The sequence below is a fragment of the Panulirus ornatus genome, chromosome 42 (genome assembly GCF_036320965.1).
Source record: "Panulirus ornatus isolate Po-2019 chromosome 42, ASM3632096v1, whole genome shotgun sequence".
NCBI lineage: Eukaryota > Metazoa > Arthropoda > Malacostraca > Decapoda > Palinuridae > Panulirus > Panulirus ornatus.
Window position 1 is genome coordinate 14,398,524 of NC_092265.1, and position 21,205 is coordinate 14,419,728.

General features: G+C 40.4%; 1 protein-coding gene across 4 annotated transcripts in view; it reads right to left on the bottom strand.

Moving 5' to 3' along the window:
* Nucleotides 1-19,721, bottom strand: part of Naxe (NAD(P)HX epimerase) — a 36,763-nt gene extending 17,042 nt beyond the window's left edge. Inside the window, exons 1-3 of one of the 4 annotated variants that reach the window (XM_071686610.1) lie at nucleotides 19,596-19,721; nucleotides 12,237-12,383; nucleotides 6,402-6,571 (exon numbers count right to left, since the gene is read on the bottom strand). In XM_071686610.1, the coding sequence (XP_071542711.1) occupies nucleotides 6,402-6,571; nucleotides 12,237-12,383; nucleotides 19,596-19,656 (378 nt within the window). In that variant the 5' untranslated portion in view covers nucleotides 19,657-19,721. Of the gene's footprint in view, nucleotides 1-6,401; nucleotides 6,572-12,236; nucleotides 12,384-19,303; nucleotides 19,356-19,455 lie in introns of those variants that run through there. The other 3 variants (XM_071686609.1, XM_071686612.1, XM_071686611.1) reach the window with 3 other exon arrangements.
* Between the last annotated feature and the right edge of the window lie 1,484 nt (nucleotides 19,722-21,205).

A 21,205-nucleotide genomic window follows, 5' to 3' on the forward strand; every position in this document is an offset into this window, starting at 1 on the left:
CACAACAGACTGCATACTTGCCCATCTTTCCAAAACTTGCATTCACCTCCCTAACAACCCCATCTATAAACAAATTAAACAACCATGGAGACATCACGCAACCCTGCCTCAAACCAACATTCACTGAGAACCAATCACGTACACATGCCTTACATCCTCGATAAAACTTTTCGCTGCTTCTAACAACTTACCTCCCACACCATATATTCTTAATACCTTCCACAGAGCATCTCTATCAACTCTTATCATATACCTTCTCCAGATCCATAAATGCTACATACAAATCCATTTGCTTTTCTAAGTATTTCTCACATACATTTTTCAAAGCAAACACCTGATCCACACATCCTCTACCACTTCTGAAACCACACTGCTCTTCCCCAATCTGATGCTCTATACATGCCATCACCCTCCCATATAATTTCCCAGGAATACTCAACAAACTTATACCTCTGTAATTTGAGCACTCACTTTTATCCCCTTTGCCTTTGTACACTGGCACTATGAAAGCATTCTACAAGTCCTCAAGCACCTCACCATGAATCATACATACATTAAATAACCTTACCAACCAGTCATCAATACAGTCCCACCCTTTTTTAATAAATTCCACTGAAATACCATCCAAACCCGCTGCCTTGCTGCCTTTCATCTTCTGCAAAGCTTTTACTACCTCTTCTCTGTTTACCAAATCATTCTCCCTAAACCCTCACTTTGCACACCACCTCGACCAAAACACCCTATATCTGCCACTCTATCATCAAACACATTCAACAAACCTTCAAAATACTCACTCCATCTCCTTTTCACATCACCACTACTTGTTATCACCTCCCCATTAGCCCCCTACACTTATGTTCCCATTTGTTCCCATGTCTTATGCAATTTATTTACCTCCTTCCAAAACATCTTTTTATTCCCTCGAAAATTTAATGATACTCTCTCACCCCAACTCTCATTTGCCCTCTTTTTTTGCCTCTTGCACCTTTCTCTTGACCTCCTGCCTCTTTCTTTTATACATCTTCCAGTCATTTGCATTATTTCCCTGCAAAAATCATTCAAATGCCTCTCTCTTCTCTTTCACTAATCTTACTTCTTCATCCCACCACTCACTACCCTTTCTAATCTGCCCACCTCCCACGCCTCTCATGCCACAAGAATCTTTTGCACAAGCCACCACAGCTTCCCTTAATACATCCCGTTCCTCCCCAACTCCCCTTACATCCTTTGTTCTCACCTTTTTCCATTCTATACTCAGTCTCTCCTGGTACTTCCTCACACAAGTCTCCTTCCCAAGCTCACTTACTCTCACCACTCTCTTCACCCCAACATTCTCTCTTCTTTTCTGAAAACCTCTACAAATCTACACCTTTGCCTCCAAAAGATAATGATCGGTCATCCCTCCAGTTGCACCTCTCAGCACATTAACATTCAAAAGTCTCTCTTTCGCGTGCCTATCAATTGACACGTAATCCAATAACGCTCTCTGGTCATCTCTCCTACTTACAAACGTATCCTTATGTATATCTCTCTTTTTAAAGCAGGTATTCCTAATCACCAGTCCTTTTTCAGCACATAAATCTACAAGCTCTTCACCATTTCCATTTACAACACTGAACACCCCATGTACACCAATTATTCCCTCAACTGCCACATTACTCACCATTGCATTCAAATCACCAATCACTATAACCCGGTCTCGTGCATCAAAACTACTAACACACTCACTCAGCTGCAACCAAAACACTTACCTCTCATGATCTTTCTTCTCATGCCCAAGTGCATATGCACCAATAATCACCCATCTCTCTCCATCAACTTTCAGTTTTACCCTTATCAATCTAGATTTTACTTTCTTACACTATCACATACTCCTACCACTCCTGTTTCAGGAGTAGTGCTACTCCTTCCCTTGCTCTTGTCCTTTCACTAACCCTTGACTTTACTCCCAAAACATTCCCCAAACCACTCTTCCCCTTTACCCTTGAGCTTCGTTTCACTCAGAGCCAAAACATCCAGGTTCCTTTCCTCAAACATACTACCTATCTCTCCTTTTTTCTCATCTTGGTTACATCCACAGACATTTAGACACCCCAATCTGAGCCTTCGAGGAGGATGAGCACTTCCCGTGTGACTCCTTCTTCTGTTTCCCCGTTTTGAAAGTTAAAATACAAGGAAGGGAGGGTTTCTAGCCCCCCGCTCCCATCCTCTTTAGTCGTCTTCTATGACACATGAGGAATGCGTGGGAAGCATTCTTTCTCTCCTATCCCCAGGGATATATATATATATATATATATATATATATATATATATATATATATATATATATATATATATATATATATATATATATCCCTGGGGATAGGGGAGAAAGAATACTTCCAACGTATTCCCTGCGTGTCGTAGAAGGCGACTAAAAGGGAAGGGAGCGGGGGGCTGGAAATCCTCCCCTCTCGTTTTTTTTTAATTTTCCAAAAGAAGGAACAGAGAAGGGGGCCAGGTGAGGATATTCCCTCAAAGGCCCAGTCCTCTGTTCTTAACGCTACCTCGCTATCGCGGAAAATGGCGAATAGTATGAGAAAAAAAAAAAAAAAAAAAAAAAAAAATATATATATATATATATATATATATATATATATATATATATATATATATATATATATATATATATATTGACTGGTTGGTAAGGTTATTTAATGTATGTATGACTCATGGTGAGGTGCCTGAGGATTGGCGGAATGCGTGCATAGTGCCATTGTACAAAGGCAAAGGGGATAAGAGTGAGTGCTCAAATTACAGAGGTATAAGTTTGTTGAGTATTCCTGGTAAATTATATGGGAGGGTATTGATTGAGAGGGTGAAGGCATGTACAGAGCATCAGATTGGGGAAGAGCAGTGCGGTTTCAGAAGTGGTAGAGGATGTGTGGATCAGGTGTTTGCTTTGAAGAATGTATGTGAGAAATACTTAGAAAAGCAAATGGATTTGTATGTAGCATTTATGGATCTGGAGAAGGCATATGATAGAGTTGATAGAGATGCTCTGTGGAAGGTATTAAGAATATATGGTGTGGGAGGCAAGTTGTTAGAAGCAGTGAAAAGTTTTTATCGAGGATGTAAGGCATGTGTACGTGTAGGAAGAGAGGAAAGTGATTGGTTCTCAGTGAATGTAGGTTTGCGGCAGGGGTGTGTGATGTCTCCATGGTTGTTTAATTTGTTTATGGATGGGGTTGTTAGGGAGGTAAATGCAAGAGTCCTGGAAAGAGGGGCAAGTATGAAGTCTGTTGGGGATGAGAGAGCCTGGGAAGTGAGTCAGTTGTTGTTCGCTGATGATACAGCGCTGGTGGCTGATTCATGTGAGAAACTGCAGAAGCTGGTGACTGAGTTTGGTAAAGTGTGTGGAAGAAGAAAGTTAAGAGTAAATGTGAATAAGAGCAAGGTTATTAGGTACAGTAGGGTTGAGGGTCAAGTCAATTGGGAGGTAAGTTTGAATGGAGAAAAACTGGAGGAAGTGAAGTGTTTTAGATATCTGGGAGTGGATCTGTCAGCGGATGGAACCATGGAAGCGGAAGTGGATCATAGGGTGGGGGAGGGGGCGAAAATTTTGGGAGCCTTGAAAAATGTGTGGAAGTCGAGAACATTATCTCGGAAAGCAAAAATGGGTATGTTTGAAGGAATAGTGGTTCCAACAATGTTGTATGGTTGCGAGGCGTGGGCTATGGATAGAGTTGTGCGCAGGAGGATGGATGTGCTGGAAATGAGATGTTTGAGGACAATGTGTGGTGTGAGGTGGTTTGATCGAGTAAGTAACGTAAGGGTAAGAGAGATGTGTGGAAATAAAAAGAGCGTGGTTGAGAGAGCAGAAGAGGGTGTTTTGAAATGGTTTGGGCACATGGAGAGAATGAGTGAGGAAAGATTGACCAAGAGGATATATGTGTCGGAGGTGGAGGGAACGAGGAGAAGAGGGAGACCAAATTGGAGGTGGAAAGATGGAGTGAAAAAGATTTTGTGTGATCGGGGCCTGAACATGCAGGAGGGTGTAAGGAGGGCAAGGAATAGAGTGAATTGGAGCGATGTGGTATACAGGGGTTGACGTGCTGTCAGTGGAGTGAATCAAGGCATGTGAGGCGTCTGGGGTGGACCATGGAAAGCTGTGTAGGTATGTATACACGTGTGTGGACATGTGTATGTACATGTGTATGGGGGGGGGGGGGCCATTTCTTTCGTCTGTTTCCTTGCGCTACCTCGCAGACGCGGGAGACAGCGACAAAGTATAAAAAAAAAAAAAAAAAAAAAAAAAAAAAAAAAAAATATATATATACCTCTGTAATTTGAGCACTCACTCTTATCCCCTTTGCCTTTGTACAATGGCACTATGCACGCATTCCGCCAATCCTCAGGCACTTCACCATGAGTCATACATACATTAAATAACCTTACCAACCAGTCAATAATACAGTCACCCCCTTTTTTAATAAATTCCACTGCAATACCATCCAAACCTGCTGCCTTGCCGGCTTTCATCTTCCGCAAAGCTTTTACTACCTCTTCTCTGTTGATTGAGAGGGTGAAGGCATGTACAGAGCACCAGATTGGGGAAGAGCAGTGTGGTTTCAGAAGTGGTTGAGGATGTGTGGATCAGGTGTTTGCCTTGAAGAATGTATGTGAGAAATACTTAGAAAAGCAAATGGATTTGTATGTAGCATTTATGGATCTGGAGAAGGCATATGATAGAGTTGACAGAGATGCTCTGTGGAAGGTATTAAGAATATATGGTGTGGGAGGCAAGTTGTTAGAAGCAGTGAAAAGTTTTTATCGAGGATGTAAGGCATGTGTACGTGTAGGAAGAGAGGAAAGTGATTGGTTCTCAGTGAACGTAGGTTTGTGGCAGGGGTGTGTGATGTCTCCATGGTTGTTTAATTTGTTTATAGATGGGGTTGTTAGGGAGGTGAATGCAAGAGTTTTGGAAAGAGGGGCAAGTATGAAGTCTGTTGGGGATGAGAGAGCTTGGGAAGTGAGTCAGTTGTTGTTCGCTGATGATACAGCGCTGGTGGCTGATTCATGTGAGAAACTGCAGAAGCTGGTGACTGAGTTTGGTAAAGTGTGTGAAAGAAGAAAGTTAAGAGTAAATGTGAATAAGAGCAAGGTTATTAGGTACAGTAGGGTTGAGGGTCAAGTCAATTGGGAGGTAAGTTTGAACGGAGAAAAACTGGAGGAAGTAAAGTGTTTTAGATATCTGGGAGTGGATCTGGCAGCGGATGGAACCATGGAAGTGGAAGTGGATCATAGGGTGGGGGAGGGGGCGAAAATTCTGGGAGCCTTGAAGAATGTGTGGAAGTCGAGAACATTATCTCGGAAAGCAAAAATGGGTATGTTTGAAGGAATAGTGGTTCCAACAATGTTGTATGGTTGCGAGGCGTGGGCTATGGATAGAGTTGTGCGCAGGAGGATGGATGTGCTGGAAATGAGATGTTTGAGGACAATGTGTGGTGTGAGGTGGTTTGATCGAGTAAGTAACGTAAGGGTAAGAGAGATGTGTGGAAATAAAAAGAGCGTGGTTGAGAGAGCAGAAGAGGGTGTTTTGAAATGGTTTGGGCACATGGAGAGAATGAGTGAGGAAAGATTGTCCAAGAGGATATACGTGTCGGAGGTGGAGGGAACGAGGAGAAGTGGGAGACCAAATTGGAGGTGGAAAGATGGAGTGAAAAAGATTTTGTGTGATCGGGGCCTGAACATGCAGGAGGGTGAAAGGAGGGCAAGGAATAGAGTGAGTTGGATCGATGTGGTATACCGGGGTTGACGTGCTGTCAGTGGATTGAATCAGGGCATGTGAAGCGTCTGGGGTAAACCATGGAAAGCTGTGTAGGTATGTATATTTGCGTGTGTGGACGTATGTATATACATGTGTATGGGGGTGGGTTGGGCCATTTCTTTCGTCTGTTTCCTTGCGCTACCTCGCAAACGCGGGAGACAGCGGCAAAAAAAAAAAAAAAAAAAAAAAAAAAAAAAATATATATATATATATATATATATATATATATATATATATATATATATCTAACATTCCATTCAATACATTTTCCACCTCTTGCAGTAAAAGTTCTCAGAATCATACCACTTACCAGTTGACTAGATAGTTTCATCTCAGTACGTTCTCTGAAATCTAATTTTGCATTTATAATGACACTTACTACATTTATTCTCACTTTCTATCACTTTCTCTGCTAGGCCTTCATATCATACCACCAATGTATTCTTCCTTGTTCCAAAACTTATTTGCTCAAAAACTAAAAAAGTTTTAGATAATAAGAGTTTATTAACACAGTGTTCAACTTTCTGACATGGATGTTAACATAAAATATATCATACATCCAAACATGTAGAAACTTGTTACTGTGACCTACCTGAGCAATAGCATGAGCACAACTGAGACCTGCCAACTCCATCAGCTGATCAACACTGAACTGATAATCATTAAATAACTCCTGGTCCACATTGATAGCTTCTTGTTGATTCAAATGACGAACTGTTGCCATATTTCTAGATGATAATTCAGGGGTGTAATTATGGGTTCCTGTAAAGGTAAATAATATGACGGAATCTCATCTACAGAAACTATAGAAAAAGAACAAATCACTGAAATATCACCTTGAAGGGCAGGTTAAATCAATCTAATACACATAAATCCTGCACATCAGCTTCAGTTGTGAAGTGGCTAGTGATGATGACTATAAATCACATGCCAATCCAGATATTCATCTCCCACTCAGGGCTGAGTGTTAAATGGGTAACTGGTTTGGATTGGGAGATATAAAGAGCACGTGAAATGACCATGACTGGTGCATATAACAGAGTAAAAAAAAAAATATTTATTTATTCATTTATTATACTTTGTCACTGTCTCCCGTGTCAGCGAGGTAGCGCAAGGAAACATACAAAAGAATGGCCCAACCCACCCACATACACATGTATATACATACACGTCCACACATGCACATATACATAACTATACATTTCAACGTATACATATATATACATACATGGACATATACATATATACACATGTACATAATTCATACTTGCTGCCTTTATTCATTCCCGTCGCCACCCTGCCACACATGAAATGACAACCCCCTTCCCCCGCATGCGCACGAGGTAGCGCTAGGAAAAGACAACAAAGGACACATTCGTTCACAACCAGTCTCTAGCTGTCATGTATAATGCACCAAAACCACAGCTCCCTTTCCACATTCAGGCCCCACAAAACTTTCCATGGTTTACCCCAGACACTTCACATGCCCTGGTTCAATCCACTGACAGCACGTCGACCCCGGTATACCACATCGTCCCAATTCACTCTATTCCTTGCACGCCTTTCACCATCCTGCATATTCAGGCCCCGATCGCTCAATATCTATTTCCCTCCGTCTTTCTACCTCCAATTTGGTCTCCCACTTCTTGTTCCCTCCACCTCTGACACATATATCCTCTTGGTCAATCTTTCCTCACTCATTCTCTCCATGTGACCAAACCATTTCAAAACACCCTCTTCTGCTCTCTCAACCACACTCTTTTTATTACCACACATCTCTCTTACCCTTTCATTACTTACTCGATCAAACCACCTCACACCACATATTATCCTCAAACACCTCATTTCCAACACATCCACCCTCCTCCGCACAACTCTATTTATAGCCCACGCCTCGCAACCACATAACATTGTTGGAACCACTATTCCTTCAAACATAACCATTTTTGCTTTCCGAGATAATGTTCTCGCCTTCCACACATTTTTCAACGCTCCCAGAACTTTTGCCCCCTCCCCTACCCTGTGACTCACTTCCACTTCCATTGTTCCATCCGCTGCCAAATCCACTCCGAGATATCTAAAACACTTCACTTCCTCCAGTTTTTCTCCATTCAAACTTACCTCCCAATTGACTTGTCCCTAAACCCTACTGTACCTAATAACCTTGCTCTTATTCACATTTACTCTCAACTTTCTTCTTTCACACACTTTATCAAACTCAGTCACTAGCTTCTGCAGTTTCTCACCCGAATCAGCCATCAGTGCTGTATCATCAACGAACAACAACTGACTCACTTCCCAAGCTCACTCTCATCCACAACAGACTGCATACTAGCCCCTCTTTCCAAAACTCTTGCAATCACCTCCCTAATCTCAACCATAAACAAATCAAACAACCATGGAGACATCACGCACCCCTGCTGCAAACCGACATTTACTGAGAACCAATCACTTTCCTCTCTTCCCACTCGCACACATGCCTTACATCCTCGATAAAAACTTTTCACTGCTTCTAACAACTTGCCTTCCACACCATATATTCTTAACACCTTCAACAGAGCATCTCTATCAACTCTATCATATGCCTTCTCCAGATCCATAAATGCCACATACAAATCCATTTGCTTTACTAAGTATTTCTCACATACAGTCTTCATTTGAAACAACTGATCCACACATCCTCTACCACTTCTAAAACTGCACTGCTCTTCCTCAATCTGATACTCTGTACATGCCTTCACCCCCTCAATCAATACCCTCCCATATAATTTCTCAGGAATACTCAACAAACTTATACCTCTGTAATTTGAGCACTCACCTTTATCCCCTTTGCCTTTGTACAATGGCACTATGCATGAATTCTGACAATCCTCAGGCACCTCACCATGAGTCATACATACATTAAATATACTTATCAACCAGTCAACAACCCAGTCACCCCCTTTTTCAATAAACTCCACTGCAATACCGTCCAAACCTGCTGCCTTGCCGGCTTTCATCTTCCGCAAAGCTTTAACTACCTCTTCCCTCTTTACAAAATCATTATCCCTAACCCTCTCACTTCGCACACCACCTCGACCAAAACACCCTATATCTGCCACTCTATCATCTAACACATTTAACAAACCTTCAAAATACTCACTCCATCTCCTTCTCACATCCCACTACTTGTTATCACCTCCCCATTAGCCCCCTTCACCAATGTTCCCATTTGTTCTCTTGTCTAATGCACTTTATTTACCTCCTTCCAAAACATCTTATTCTCCCAAAAATTTAATGATACTCTCTTACCCCAACTCTCATTTGCCCTCTTTTACACCTCTTGCACCTTTCTCTTGACCTCCTGCCTCTTTCTTTTATACATCTCCCAGTCATTTGCACTATTTCCCTGCAAAACTTGTCCAAAAGCGTCTCTTGTCTCTTTCACTAATAATCTTACTTCTTCATCCCACCACTCACTACCCTTTCTAATCTGCCCACCTCACATGCTTCTCATGCCACAAGCATCTTTTATCTTTTGTGCAAGCCATCACTGCTTCCCTAAATACGTCCCATACTGGGTCCACAAGACATAGGTTTATCAAAAAATATTTTATCAATTAATAGCAAATATAATGAAAAGTTAAGAAAATATAAGGCAGACTTACCTTATTTGAGGTTAAGGAGACACTGAAACCACAGCTCCCTAACCAAAACTAGGCCCCACAGATTTTTCCATGATTTACCCTGAACACTTCACATGTCCTGGGTCAGACCACTGACTAGCATATCAACCCATTATACAACATCATTCCAATATAATCTACCCCATGCATGCCTTTCACACTCCTGCATGTTCTGGCCCCAATTGCTCAAAATGTTTCTCACTCCATCCTTCTATCTCCAATTTGGCCTCCCTGTTCTCTCTACTTCTGATACATGTGTCCTCTTTGTTAGCCTTTACTTACTCATTCACCCCATATGTGTAAACCATTTCAGCATACCCTTTTCAGCTCTAAACTACACTCTCTTTATTACCTCACTTCTATCTTGCCCTTTTAGTACTTACTTGATCAAACCATCTTACACCACATAGTCCTCAAACATTTTCATTTCCAATACATCCACCCTCCTCCATACAACCCCATCCAGAGCCCATGCCTCACATCTACATAACATTGTGAGGAAAATTGCACCTTCAAACACGCCCATCTTTGCCCTCCTAAACAACTATTTCTCCCTCCAAACATTCTTCAGTGCTCCCATAAACCTCACCCCCTTATCCACTCCAAGACTCACTTATGCTTACATATATATTTATATCTGTATATTTTCCCCTCTAGTTTTTACCTTTCCAAAAGAAAGGACAGAGAAGTGGGCCAAGTGAGGAATTTCCCTCTTAGGCTCGGTCCTCTGTTCTTAATGCTACCTTGCTAACGTGGGAAAGGGTGAATATATATGAGAAAAAAAAATATATACATATACATATTCATATATCTCTGGGGATAGGGGAGAAAGAATACTTCCTATGTATTCCCGGCCTTTCACAGAAGGCAACTAAAAGAGGTGGGAGCAGGGGCCCGGAAATCCTCCCCTTGTTTTTAGTTTCCAAAAGAAGGAACAGAGAAGGGGGCAAGTGAGGATTTTCCTTTAAAGGCTTAGTCCTCTGTTCTTTATGCTACCTTGCTAATGTGGTGGGGGGAAAAAAAAATATCTTTCACATTTTTCAAGACTCTATAACATGATATGCAGTGAATAATATTTGATCACTATGTAAAACAATTCCTTACACACCAAATTATTTTCACATGCAACTTTTTATGTAATTTTCAGATATATCACTTATTCATTGCATTTTATTTCATAATTTTTAGATAGGTACAGTATTCACCATTTCATATACATTATTGTATTCAATGCACAATTACTCAAGACATCTACACATATGCCTGTCCTCACTTGTTCCAGAATATTTCACTCTAGTTCCTCTGTATCATAATTAAAACCACTTTCCTATTGAGATCAAAATCACACTTAACATGAATTTGAATTGAAATCATTACCATTAGTGCCCCAGAGATAACTACATATTTACTGGGCTATATCTGCTGCACAGCTGTTGTGGAAAGTAGAGGGCACATATGCCCAAGAGGGTCATAATAATACCTTACCCGTGTTATATGGGTGACTGACAAAAAGAATTTTTTTCCTGACGTTAATTACAACTGTTTATGACAATAGGAATCTCAGCATATGGAAAAAAATGTGCCTTCAAATTCAAATGATGTTCAAAGAGGCAACCCGTAAAAGTACAGTTGCAGCTGCCATGCTCAGCCCACACAAGCCTGTTGCAATAGTTATGCTAAGACTAAACAAGTACAGTAGCAGTTGCGGTTCAGTTACCAACATCATAAAAATTCTAAGTCAAAAAATGCAAGTCAATGTGCAATTAAAATTCTGTAGAAAAAAAATGTCTGTTTTCTTTTTTTAGTTTCTATACAATAATCACAGAATATAACTTTGGCTGTGAGGCCTGTCAGGTCAGTCAAAGGACAATAAAGGTTCGAGGGGAACATGATTGCCTGTTATCTGCACAGATTTAAAAAACAATTAGATCTCAGCAGTTCAGAAAGCAAGTTACCAATATACTCACCAACTGAGGTCCTCTCCTGCTGCTCACATCTTATTTATTTCCTTTATCAATGCTCTCCTACCTTTTCTCATTGGCCCTTCTTATCACATCATGAACCTTTGCTGTGACCTCTGGCCACTTTCTCGTGTATTTCTTCCCATCAGATTCTAACCATAGACCTCCCTTTTCTGCTTCACAAACAACTTGACTTATTAATTCAACCACTCACCACCCTTTCCCATATGTCCACATCTCATCTTCTGTATGCTACACTCTTTAATTGCATATTCAGGCACTTCTTCAATACACATCTTCCACTTCTCTTCCATTCCCCTAGTTTCATTTCTCTCACCATTCTTTACTAAATCTATCCTATACCAAGGAAAAGACAAAAGTTAGGGTGGACTTGATTACAACCTTCAAGTTAATAAATCATTATACCAACGATGACATAGTTCTTCATGAAATATGAAAGAGCAACCAGAGCCTGTGGCATGTAACTAAGAAATATTCTTGTTGGAAAAATGTAAAAAGTATATTTTACTGTACTGGAGTAGTATTTATATGGAATTTGATAAGGGATTAAATAATCATTGCTGGCAGTATACAAAAAACTACATAGGCTATGTGATGACATTATCATTACCGGCAATGTCCAAAAAATTATAAAGATACATTACATCCAAGACAGTTCAAGAGATGAGGCCCTACAACTGTAAAACTTCCTCCCTGAACTCTGAAAACTGAGGAAGAAAGCTATAGGGTACAATGAGACAGTAAATGAATACAAGTAATAATACTAAGATGCATAATTACCAAGAAAATGGTAGAGTGGAGACTGTAAATAAGACCTCTTAGTTGGACTATGTATGGTTGTGATTCTTGATGCTTGTCTTAGATTAGTTAGCCATGGAATCACTCCCACAAGCTCAACATACCCAGCACGATATGCCAACATATATACTGAGGGAAAAATGTAAAGTCAAACATACATAATCTCATGTAATCAAGGAATGGTAACATATCATACATTAATATATCAAATACTTATATAAAAAACTATTTCAGTTGAAATAAAATAATCCATTCAATGATAAAGGTTTTAAGGAATGCCATAACACTCATTAAAATTATGTAACCCTATGACAGGGTCCTCGATAAGACTGTTCACAATTACTTCATATCACAAATGCCTATATTAATACTATATTATATACATGCTAATTCTGGTTGTATTTCAATGTTTGTACATCAATCCCAACCATATCAAATGAAAAATGATTACACACCACCTACACTCTACAGTAAGTATTTATCATGTTATAAAATCTTACAGCTCACACATCGTATGATGCAAAATGGATTTTTCATGAACTCTTGAAGCAGTTGACAAATATAGCATCAACAGGATGCTAGTGTGTTTAACTTTTTGGATGATGCAAAATCTATCATCTTTTGGATGATGATTCATGGGTAATCAGAATACTTAGGTGGTAACATAAGGTGAAACACATCTAGAAACCAATATAAACCTAAGAAAATTCCCCTATGTCCCCTTAGTACATGAGACTTACTTTGATAATGTTTCACCATTTGAGAGGTGAAGCCACTGTGAGTGACTATGACCTTTAAGCTGGCTATGAAAATAAAATGGCCACCCAATTTTTGTCACTGTTGTGGTGGGTTGTGTCAACTTTGAATAGAGAGAAACTGGAGGAAGTAAAGTGTTTTAGATATCTGAGAGTGGATCTGGCAGCGGATGGAACCATGGAAGCGGAAGTGATTCATAGGGTGGGGGAGGGGGCGAAAATCCTGGGAGCCTTGAAGAATGTTTGGAAGTCGAGAACATTATCTCGGAAAGCAAAAATGGCTATGTTTGAAGGAATAGTGGTTCCAACAATGTTGTATGGTTGCGAGGTGTGGGCTATGGATAGAGTTGTGCGCAGGAGGATGGATGTGCTGGAAATGAGATGTTTGAGGACAATGTGGTGTGAGGTGGTTTGATCGAGTAAGTAATGTAAGGGTAAGAGAGATGTGTGGAAATAAAAAGAGTATGGTTGAGAGAGCAGAAGAGGGTGTTTTGAAATGGTTTGGGCACATGGAGAGAATGAGTGAGGAAAGATTAACCAAGAGGATATATGTGTCGGAGGTGGAGGGAACGAGGAGAAGTGGGAGACCAAATTGGAGGTGGAAAGATGGAGTGAAAAAGATTTTGAGTGATCGGGGCCTGAACATGCAGGAGGGTGAAAGGCGGGCAAGGAATAGAGTGAATTGGATTGATGTGGTATACCGGGGTCGACGTGCTGTCAATGGATTGAATCAGGGCATGTAAAGCGTCTGGGGTAAACCATGGAAAGTTGTGTGGGGCCTGGATGCGGAAAGGGAGCTGTGGTTTCGGGCATTATTACATGACAGCTAGAAACTGAGTGTGAACGAATGGGGCCTTTGTTGTCTTTTCCTAGCGCTACCTCGCACACATGAGGGGGGAGGGGGATGTTATTCCATGTATGGCGAGGTGGCGATGGGAATAAATAAAGGCAGACAGTATGAATTATGTGCATGTGTATATATATGTGTACATTGAGATGTAGAGGTATGTATATTTGAGTGTGAGGACGTGTATGTATATACATGTATATGGGTTGGGCCATTTCTTTCGTCTGTTTCCTTGCGCTACCTAGCAAACGCGGGAGACAGCGACAAAGCAAAATAAAATATATATATATATATATATATATATATACATATTTATACTTATTTATTTTGCTTTGTCGCTGTCTCTTGCGTTTGCAAGGTAGCACAAGGAAACAGACGAAAGAAATGGCCCAACCCACCCCCATACACATGTATATACATACACGTCCACACACGCAAATATACATACCCATACATCTCAATGTACACATATATATACACACACAGACACATACATATATACACATGCACACAATTCACACTGTCTGCCTTTATTCATTTCCATCGCCACCTCGCCACACATGGAATAACATCCCCCTCCCCCCTCATGTGTGCAAGGTAGCGCTAGGAAAAGACAACAAAGGCCCCATTCGTTCACACTCAGTCTCTAGCTGTCATGCAATAATGCCCGAAACCACAGCTCCCTTTCCACATCCAGGCCCCACACAACTTTCCATGGTTTACCGCAGACGCTTCACACGCCCTGATTCAATCCACTGACAGCACATCGACCACAGTATACCACATCGATCCAATTCACTCTATTCCTTGCCCGCCTTTCACCCTCCTGCATGTTCAGGCCCCGATCACTCAAAATCTTTTTCACTCCATCTTTTCACCTCCAATTTGGTCTCCCACTTCTCCTCGTTCCCTCCACCTCCGACACATATATCCTCTTGGTCAATCTTTCCTCACTCATTCTCTCCATGTGCCCAAACCATCTCAAAACACCCTCTTCTGCTCTCTCAACCACGCTCTTTTTATTTCCACACATCTCTCTTACCCTTACATTACTTACTTGATCAAACCACCTCACACCACATATTGTCCTCAAACATCTCATTTCCAGCACATATACATACAAAGACATATACATATATACTCATGTACATATTCATACTTGCTTGCCTTCATCCATTCCTGGAGCTACCCTGCCCCACAGGAAACAGCATTGCTATCCCTGCTTCAGCGAGGTAGCACCAGGAAAACAGACAAAAAAGGCCACTTTCGTACACACTCAGTCTCTAGCTGTCATATGTAATGCACAGAAACTACAGCTGAGTGTGAACAAATGTGGCCTTTTTGTCTGTTTTTCTGGCACTTCCTCGGCAATGCAGGTAGCAATGCTGTTTCCTGTGGGACAGGGTAGCACTGGGAATGGACGAAGGCAAGCAAGTAAGAATATGTATATGTGTATATATCCATATGTTTGTGTATAAGTATGTGTATGTATATGTTTGTATATGTAGATATGAATAGGTATGTATAGGTATGTGTATGTACATATGCGTGTATATGAGTGGATGGATCTTTCTATATCTGTTTCCTGGTGCTAACTTGCTGATGTGGGAAATGGCGATCGAATATTATAATAATAATAATAATGATAATAATAATACTTCCCACATAATCCCTGCGTGTCATAGAAGGCGACTAAAGGGGGAGGGAGCAGGAGGCTGGAAATCCTCCTCTCATATTTTCAATTTTTCAAAAGAAGGAACAGAGAAGGAGCCAAGTGAGGATATTCCCTCTAAGGCTCAGTCCTCTGTTCTTAACGCTACCTCATTACCGCGGGAAGTGGCGAATATATATGAAAAATAATAATAAACATATATATATATGAAAGCCGGCAAGGCCGGCAAGGCAGCAGGTTTGGATGGTATTGCAGTGGAATTTATTAAAAAAGGGGGTGACTGTATTGTTGACTGGTTGGTAAGGTTATTTAATGTATGTATGACTCATGGTGAGGTGCCTGAGGATTGGCGGAATGCGTGCATAGTGCCATTGTACAAAGGCAAAGGGGATAAGAGTGAGTGCTCAAATTACAGAGGTATAAGTTTGTTGAGTATTCCTGGTAAATTATATGGGAGGGTATTGATTGAGAGGGTGAAGGCATGTACAGAGCATCAGATTGGGGAAGAGCAGTGTGGTTTCAGAAGTGGTAGAGGATGTGTGGATCAGGTGTTTGCTTTGAAGAATGTATGTGAGAAATACTTAGAAAAGCAAATGGATTTGTATGTAGCATTTATGGATCTGGAGAAGGCATATGATAGAGTTGATAGAGATGCTCTGTGGAAGGTATTAAGAATATATGGTGTGGGAGGAAAGTTGTTAGAAGCAGTGAAAAGTTTTTATCGAGGATGTAAGGCATGTGTACGTGTAGGAAGAGAGGAAAGTGATTGGTTCTCAGTGAATGTAGGTTTGCGGCAGGGGTGTGTGATGTCTCCATGGTTGTTTAATTTGTTTATGGATAGGGTTGTTAGGGAGGTAAATGCAAGAGTTTTGGAAAGAGGGGCAAGTATGAAGTCTGTTGGGGATGAGAGAGCTTGGGAAGTGAGTCAGTTGTTGTTCGCTGATGATACAGCGCTGGTGGCTGATTCATGTGAGAAACTGCAGAAGCTGGTGACTGAGTTTGGAAAAGTGTGTGGAAGAAGAAAGTTGAGTAAACGTGAATAAGAGCAAGGTTATTAGGTACAGTAGGGTTGAGGGTCAAGTCAATTGGGAGGTGAGTTTGAATGGAGAAAAACTGGAGGAAGTGAAGTGTTTTAGATATCTGGGAGTGGATCTGGCAGCGGATGGAACCATGGAAGCGGAAGTGGATCATAGGGTGGGGGAGGGGGGCGAAAATCCTGGGGGCCTTGAAGAATGTGTGGAAGTCGAGAACATTATCTCGGAAAGCAAAAATGGGTATGTTTGAAGGAATAGTGGTTCCAACAATGTTGTATGGTTGTGAGGCGTGGGCTATGGATAGAGTTGTGCGCAGGAGGATGGATGTGCTGGAAATGAGATGTTTGAGGACAATGTGTGGTGTGAGGTGGTTTGATCGAGTAAGTAACGTAATGGTAAGAGAGATGTGTGGAAATAAAAAGAGCGTGGTTGAGAGAGCAGAAGAGGGTGTTTTGAAGTGGTTTGGGCACATGGAGAGGATGAGTGAGGAAAGATTGACCAAGAGGATATATGTGTCGGAGGTGGAGGGAACAAGGAGAAGAGGGAGACCAAATTGGAGGTGGAAAGATGGAGTGAAAAAGATTTTGTGTGATCGGGGCCTGAACATGCAGGAAGGTGAAAGGAGGGCAAGGAATAGAGTGAATTGGAGCGATGTGGTATACCGGGGTTGACGTGCTGTCAGTGGATTGAATCAAGGCATGTGAAGCGTCTGGGGTAAACCATGGAAAGCTGTGTAGGTATGTATATTTGCGTGTGTGGACGTATGTATATACATGTGTATGGGGGGGGGGGGGGGGAGGTTGGGCCATTTCTTTTGTCTGTTTCCTTTCTTTTCTTTTTTTTTTTTTTCTTTTTTTTTTTTCCAAAAGAAGGAACAGAGGGGGCCAGGTGAGGATATTCCAAAAAAAGGCCCAGTCCTCTGTTCTTAACGCTACCTCGCCAACGCGGGAAATGGCGAATAGTGTAAAAGAAAGAAAAAGAAAGAATATATATATATATATATATATATATATATATATATATATATATATATATATATATATATATATACATACACACACACACACATTATCCCGGGGATATGGGAAAAAGAATACCTCCCATGTATTCCCTGCGTGTCGTAGAAGGCGACTAAAAGGGAAGGGAGCGGGGGGCTGGAAATCCTCCCCTCTCGTTTTTTTTTTTTTTTTTCCAAAAGAAGGAACAGAGAAGGGGGCCAGGTGAGGATATTCCCTCAAAGGCCCAGTCCTCTGTTCTTAGCGCTACCTCACTAACGAGGGAAATGGCGAATTGTATGAAATAAAAAAGAAAGAAAAGATAAATACACACTATTCTATGCTCTTGCCTCAAGAACAGGTCATAGTGTTTTGATGTGTGTGCATCTATGAGCAAGATAGTGTAAAGAAATTCAGTAGTAGATGGTCAGTAGGCATGAAGGGTCTTGGGATACGTTGAAATGGTGTTTGTGGTGTATCAATCAATGATGTCCCGAGCATATGCATCAGAGTATGACTTGTGTTTCTCTGAGAAGTGTAGTTGTCTGAGAAGTGTAGATTCTGATCAGTGAAGATCTGAAGGGTTGAAGTTTAAAACTGAGTTGGGAGGCTGGTTGTAAGATAATGTGGACATTCAGTATTTTATAATTCTTCTTTTACAAGACTTACCTATTTTCATATTTGCCCACACTTTTCTTGAACTTCATAACCTTCTTTAGAACTTTCTTAACATATTAGAATAATGAGGCAAATTACACTCTCCCATTCATTCCTATTGTATAAACAGTACATGGTAAAAGTTCCACACAGAAACTAGCTTTGTGCAATGGTTCCCAGTGAAATAGAGCAAGTTAGGATTACAAAAATACCTGTGGTCACTGATGTAGACTTTGTGTGACATGACAATTACTTTCGGTATATATATATATATATATATATATATATATATATATATATATATATATATATATATGTGTGTGTGGGGGGGGCTACGATCTTCTAATAAGTTATCAATTTATTAGTTAGGATATGTCAACAGAGACCAATAGATAAAACTATAAATTTTCTGAAAACTGGATAATTTTTCTACTGGTGATATCATGAACTAAAAAGTTTTAATTTTATCTAAATTACACGAATTGTAAGGGGGTGGGTGGATGGTTATATAAGCCATGCCATCCAACCTTGTCTGCTGAGCAGGATCTGCAGCATTTTATTCTGCTGAATATAGTATGGTGATCAGTTATATTCATATATCTAGGAAAATGAGGGTTAATTAATGTATAAGTATGTAATACACTTGTAAAATATTAACACACCTTACAAAAACCACACCTGGTAGCCGAAATGATAGAAATATACCGAAAGGATAGTTTCATTAGGGTTTCGCGCTGTGTTGTCTGTTTAATGTTGCGTTTACATGAGACGTGATGTTGGCGTTGCCTTTTCCATTTGTCAGTTATATTTCGACAGATATGAAAATTAAGGTTAATCTTGACTGATAAGAGGTTAAATGAGGTCTTCACTGGTTACCTTTAAATATATATTGCTTACTCTTCCTTTCATTAACCATATACAGTATCGGATATGTTTTTCGCTTAACACATATCATTTAATGAAATAAGTCCCTCCATATCTTGCTCCACAAGTACTTTTGTTATCCTGATAATCAATGTAAAGCACTTAAATACAAATCAGCCAATTTCCCTGAGCTAGTTTCGAAATAAGAGCAAAAATTTTACTTACACCGATTGACATCCTTGACTGTAATTCTTCCAAACATTGTGATACATGTATATCTGACCACCAAATACGCTTAACTGCAAACTCATACTTATTTCTCAACAGATATACTAAAGTACAACTTTGGTACAGAGTTCGAATAAGGGCAGACGTACCTTTAAAAGCTTCCTGAATACTGACATTAATCCTCTCAATCTTCTAGTAACCTAAATATGGATAAATTGTTACATATCACATAGTTTTTCGTGAGTTTGTATACCCACAACAATTAGGGTCATACCGTTTACAGCAATACCTTCTGCGATGTTTACGTGAGTGCTACTTCCCTTTACCGCTGCACTGTTACCAAGACACATCTGCAATATATCATCGGCCAATTTCCTTGACTGACAGCAATCTAACTACAAACCTCAGTCCTGTGATTTACAGGTCTACTGTCATCTTGGCCTTTTGATGATTTATATGTTCTCAATTGATATCAGGTATTTACAGGGAATGCGCTGTATAATTCATTTTGCAGTAATTGTGAACTTCATGTGTACTCCCTTACCTTAGTGTATTAATCCCCGTTTTCTTTCAAGTATTGGAGGCCTCACTTAAATGTTCTGTACCTCAAATAATCTAAACCTTAGTAAACAGCCACCATTTAGTTTCTCTGTTTATTCTACCCTAGTGGTCCCCAGTTTAGTTTGAGGTCCCTTTGGAAGATATTGGCAATTCCAGTAGTCGTTAAATATGCTCGTCACTGCAGTCCATCATCCAACATTCACAAAAAAAACAAAAAACTTCTTGCACACACTGTGAAAGATGACTTCAAATAAATTGGTATCAATGTACATCCATGATCTTTATAGTTACAGCAATTGGAGAGGTTTAGGGCAGTATTCAAAAAATCATTGCACTTGCAAGAAAATTTATATGCCAAAGACCGAAGCCTGTGAGACCCAACTGTTAACACGGATCCCGTGCAAGTTCCTTTGACGTGCGTTCTTTGTCTTCTGCCATACGTCAACCGCATTAGTGTCTTAATATAGGGTGTAATCCAAGGCACGTCATCTGGATGGTCTTACAGATTTCTTATTGAAGAAAGAATAATAGGATCTTGTGATGATGCTGATGTAAGTATCACAATCAATGTTGTGTACTCAATTCTCCCGGGCGTCAGTGTTTGACATTTGGCCCGGAGTTGCTAAACTTATCAAAATGTCAGCAAAAAATGCTCTTCAAATCATTTTTGCTCTTTGACGTGCCAAATTATTGATAACAGGTACGACTAATTGCTTTAACACTAAAACACTCATCATTATTCCAGATCTACTAATTCCCAATCCGTAATCTCTTCGTACTAGGTGTCTAGGGTTTGTGGTGGGCTGTGTGCTTTCAATTACCCAATATTTTTCAGTACTTCCTTTGGCAAGTTATGATTATAACAGCAGCTTCCATTTCTTCATATTCCATCCTGGATATTTAGTATTGCATTTAAGCTTTTGACGGTCTGTTTCGAAGCTTTGACTTCTCGATGTTCATATGACTGAAGATAACGCTCTACGGCGTTGGAGTGAGGCAGTGTCAGTACAAATCCAACTCAAAGAGGTCACTGAAGGGATTTTCTCCTGCTGCATCCCTTGACGAGGTTATTTCAGCCCAGAATGTTAGGGTGCTAATGTTGTTTTCACAATACACGATGAAGCTTCCTCCACTGGAACTCAGTTCGTGTGAGAATTTCTTCGTTATCGGTAAACATCTTTACTAATTCCAGTATTCCAGGCTTTATGGATTGCAGTCATTCACTTACACTCACTGATGACATTGACTGTAACACTTGGCAGTCTGGCAAACGTTGACGAAGCTGTTTCACCAGCTAGCTACACTTCAAACTGGATGCATCTTCTTCGAATATCATTT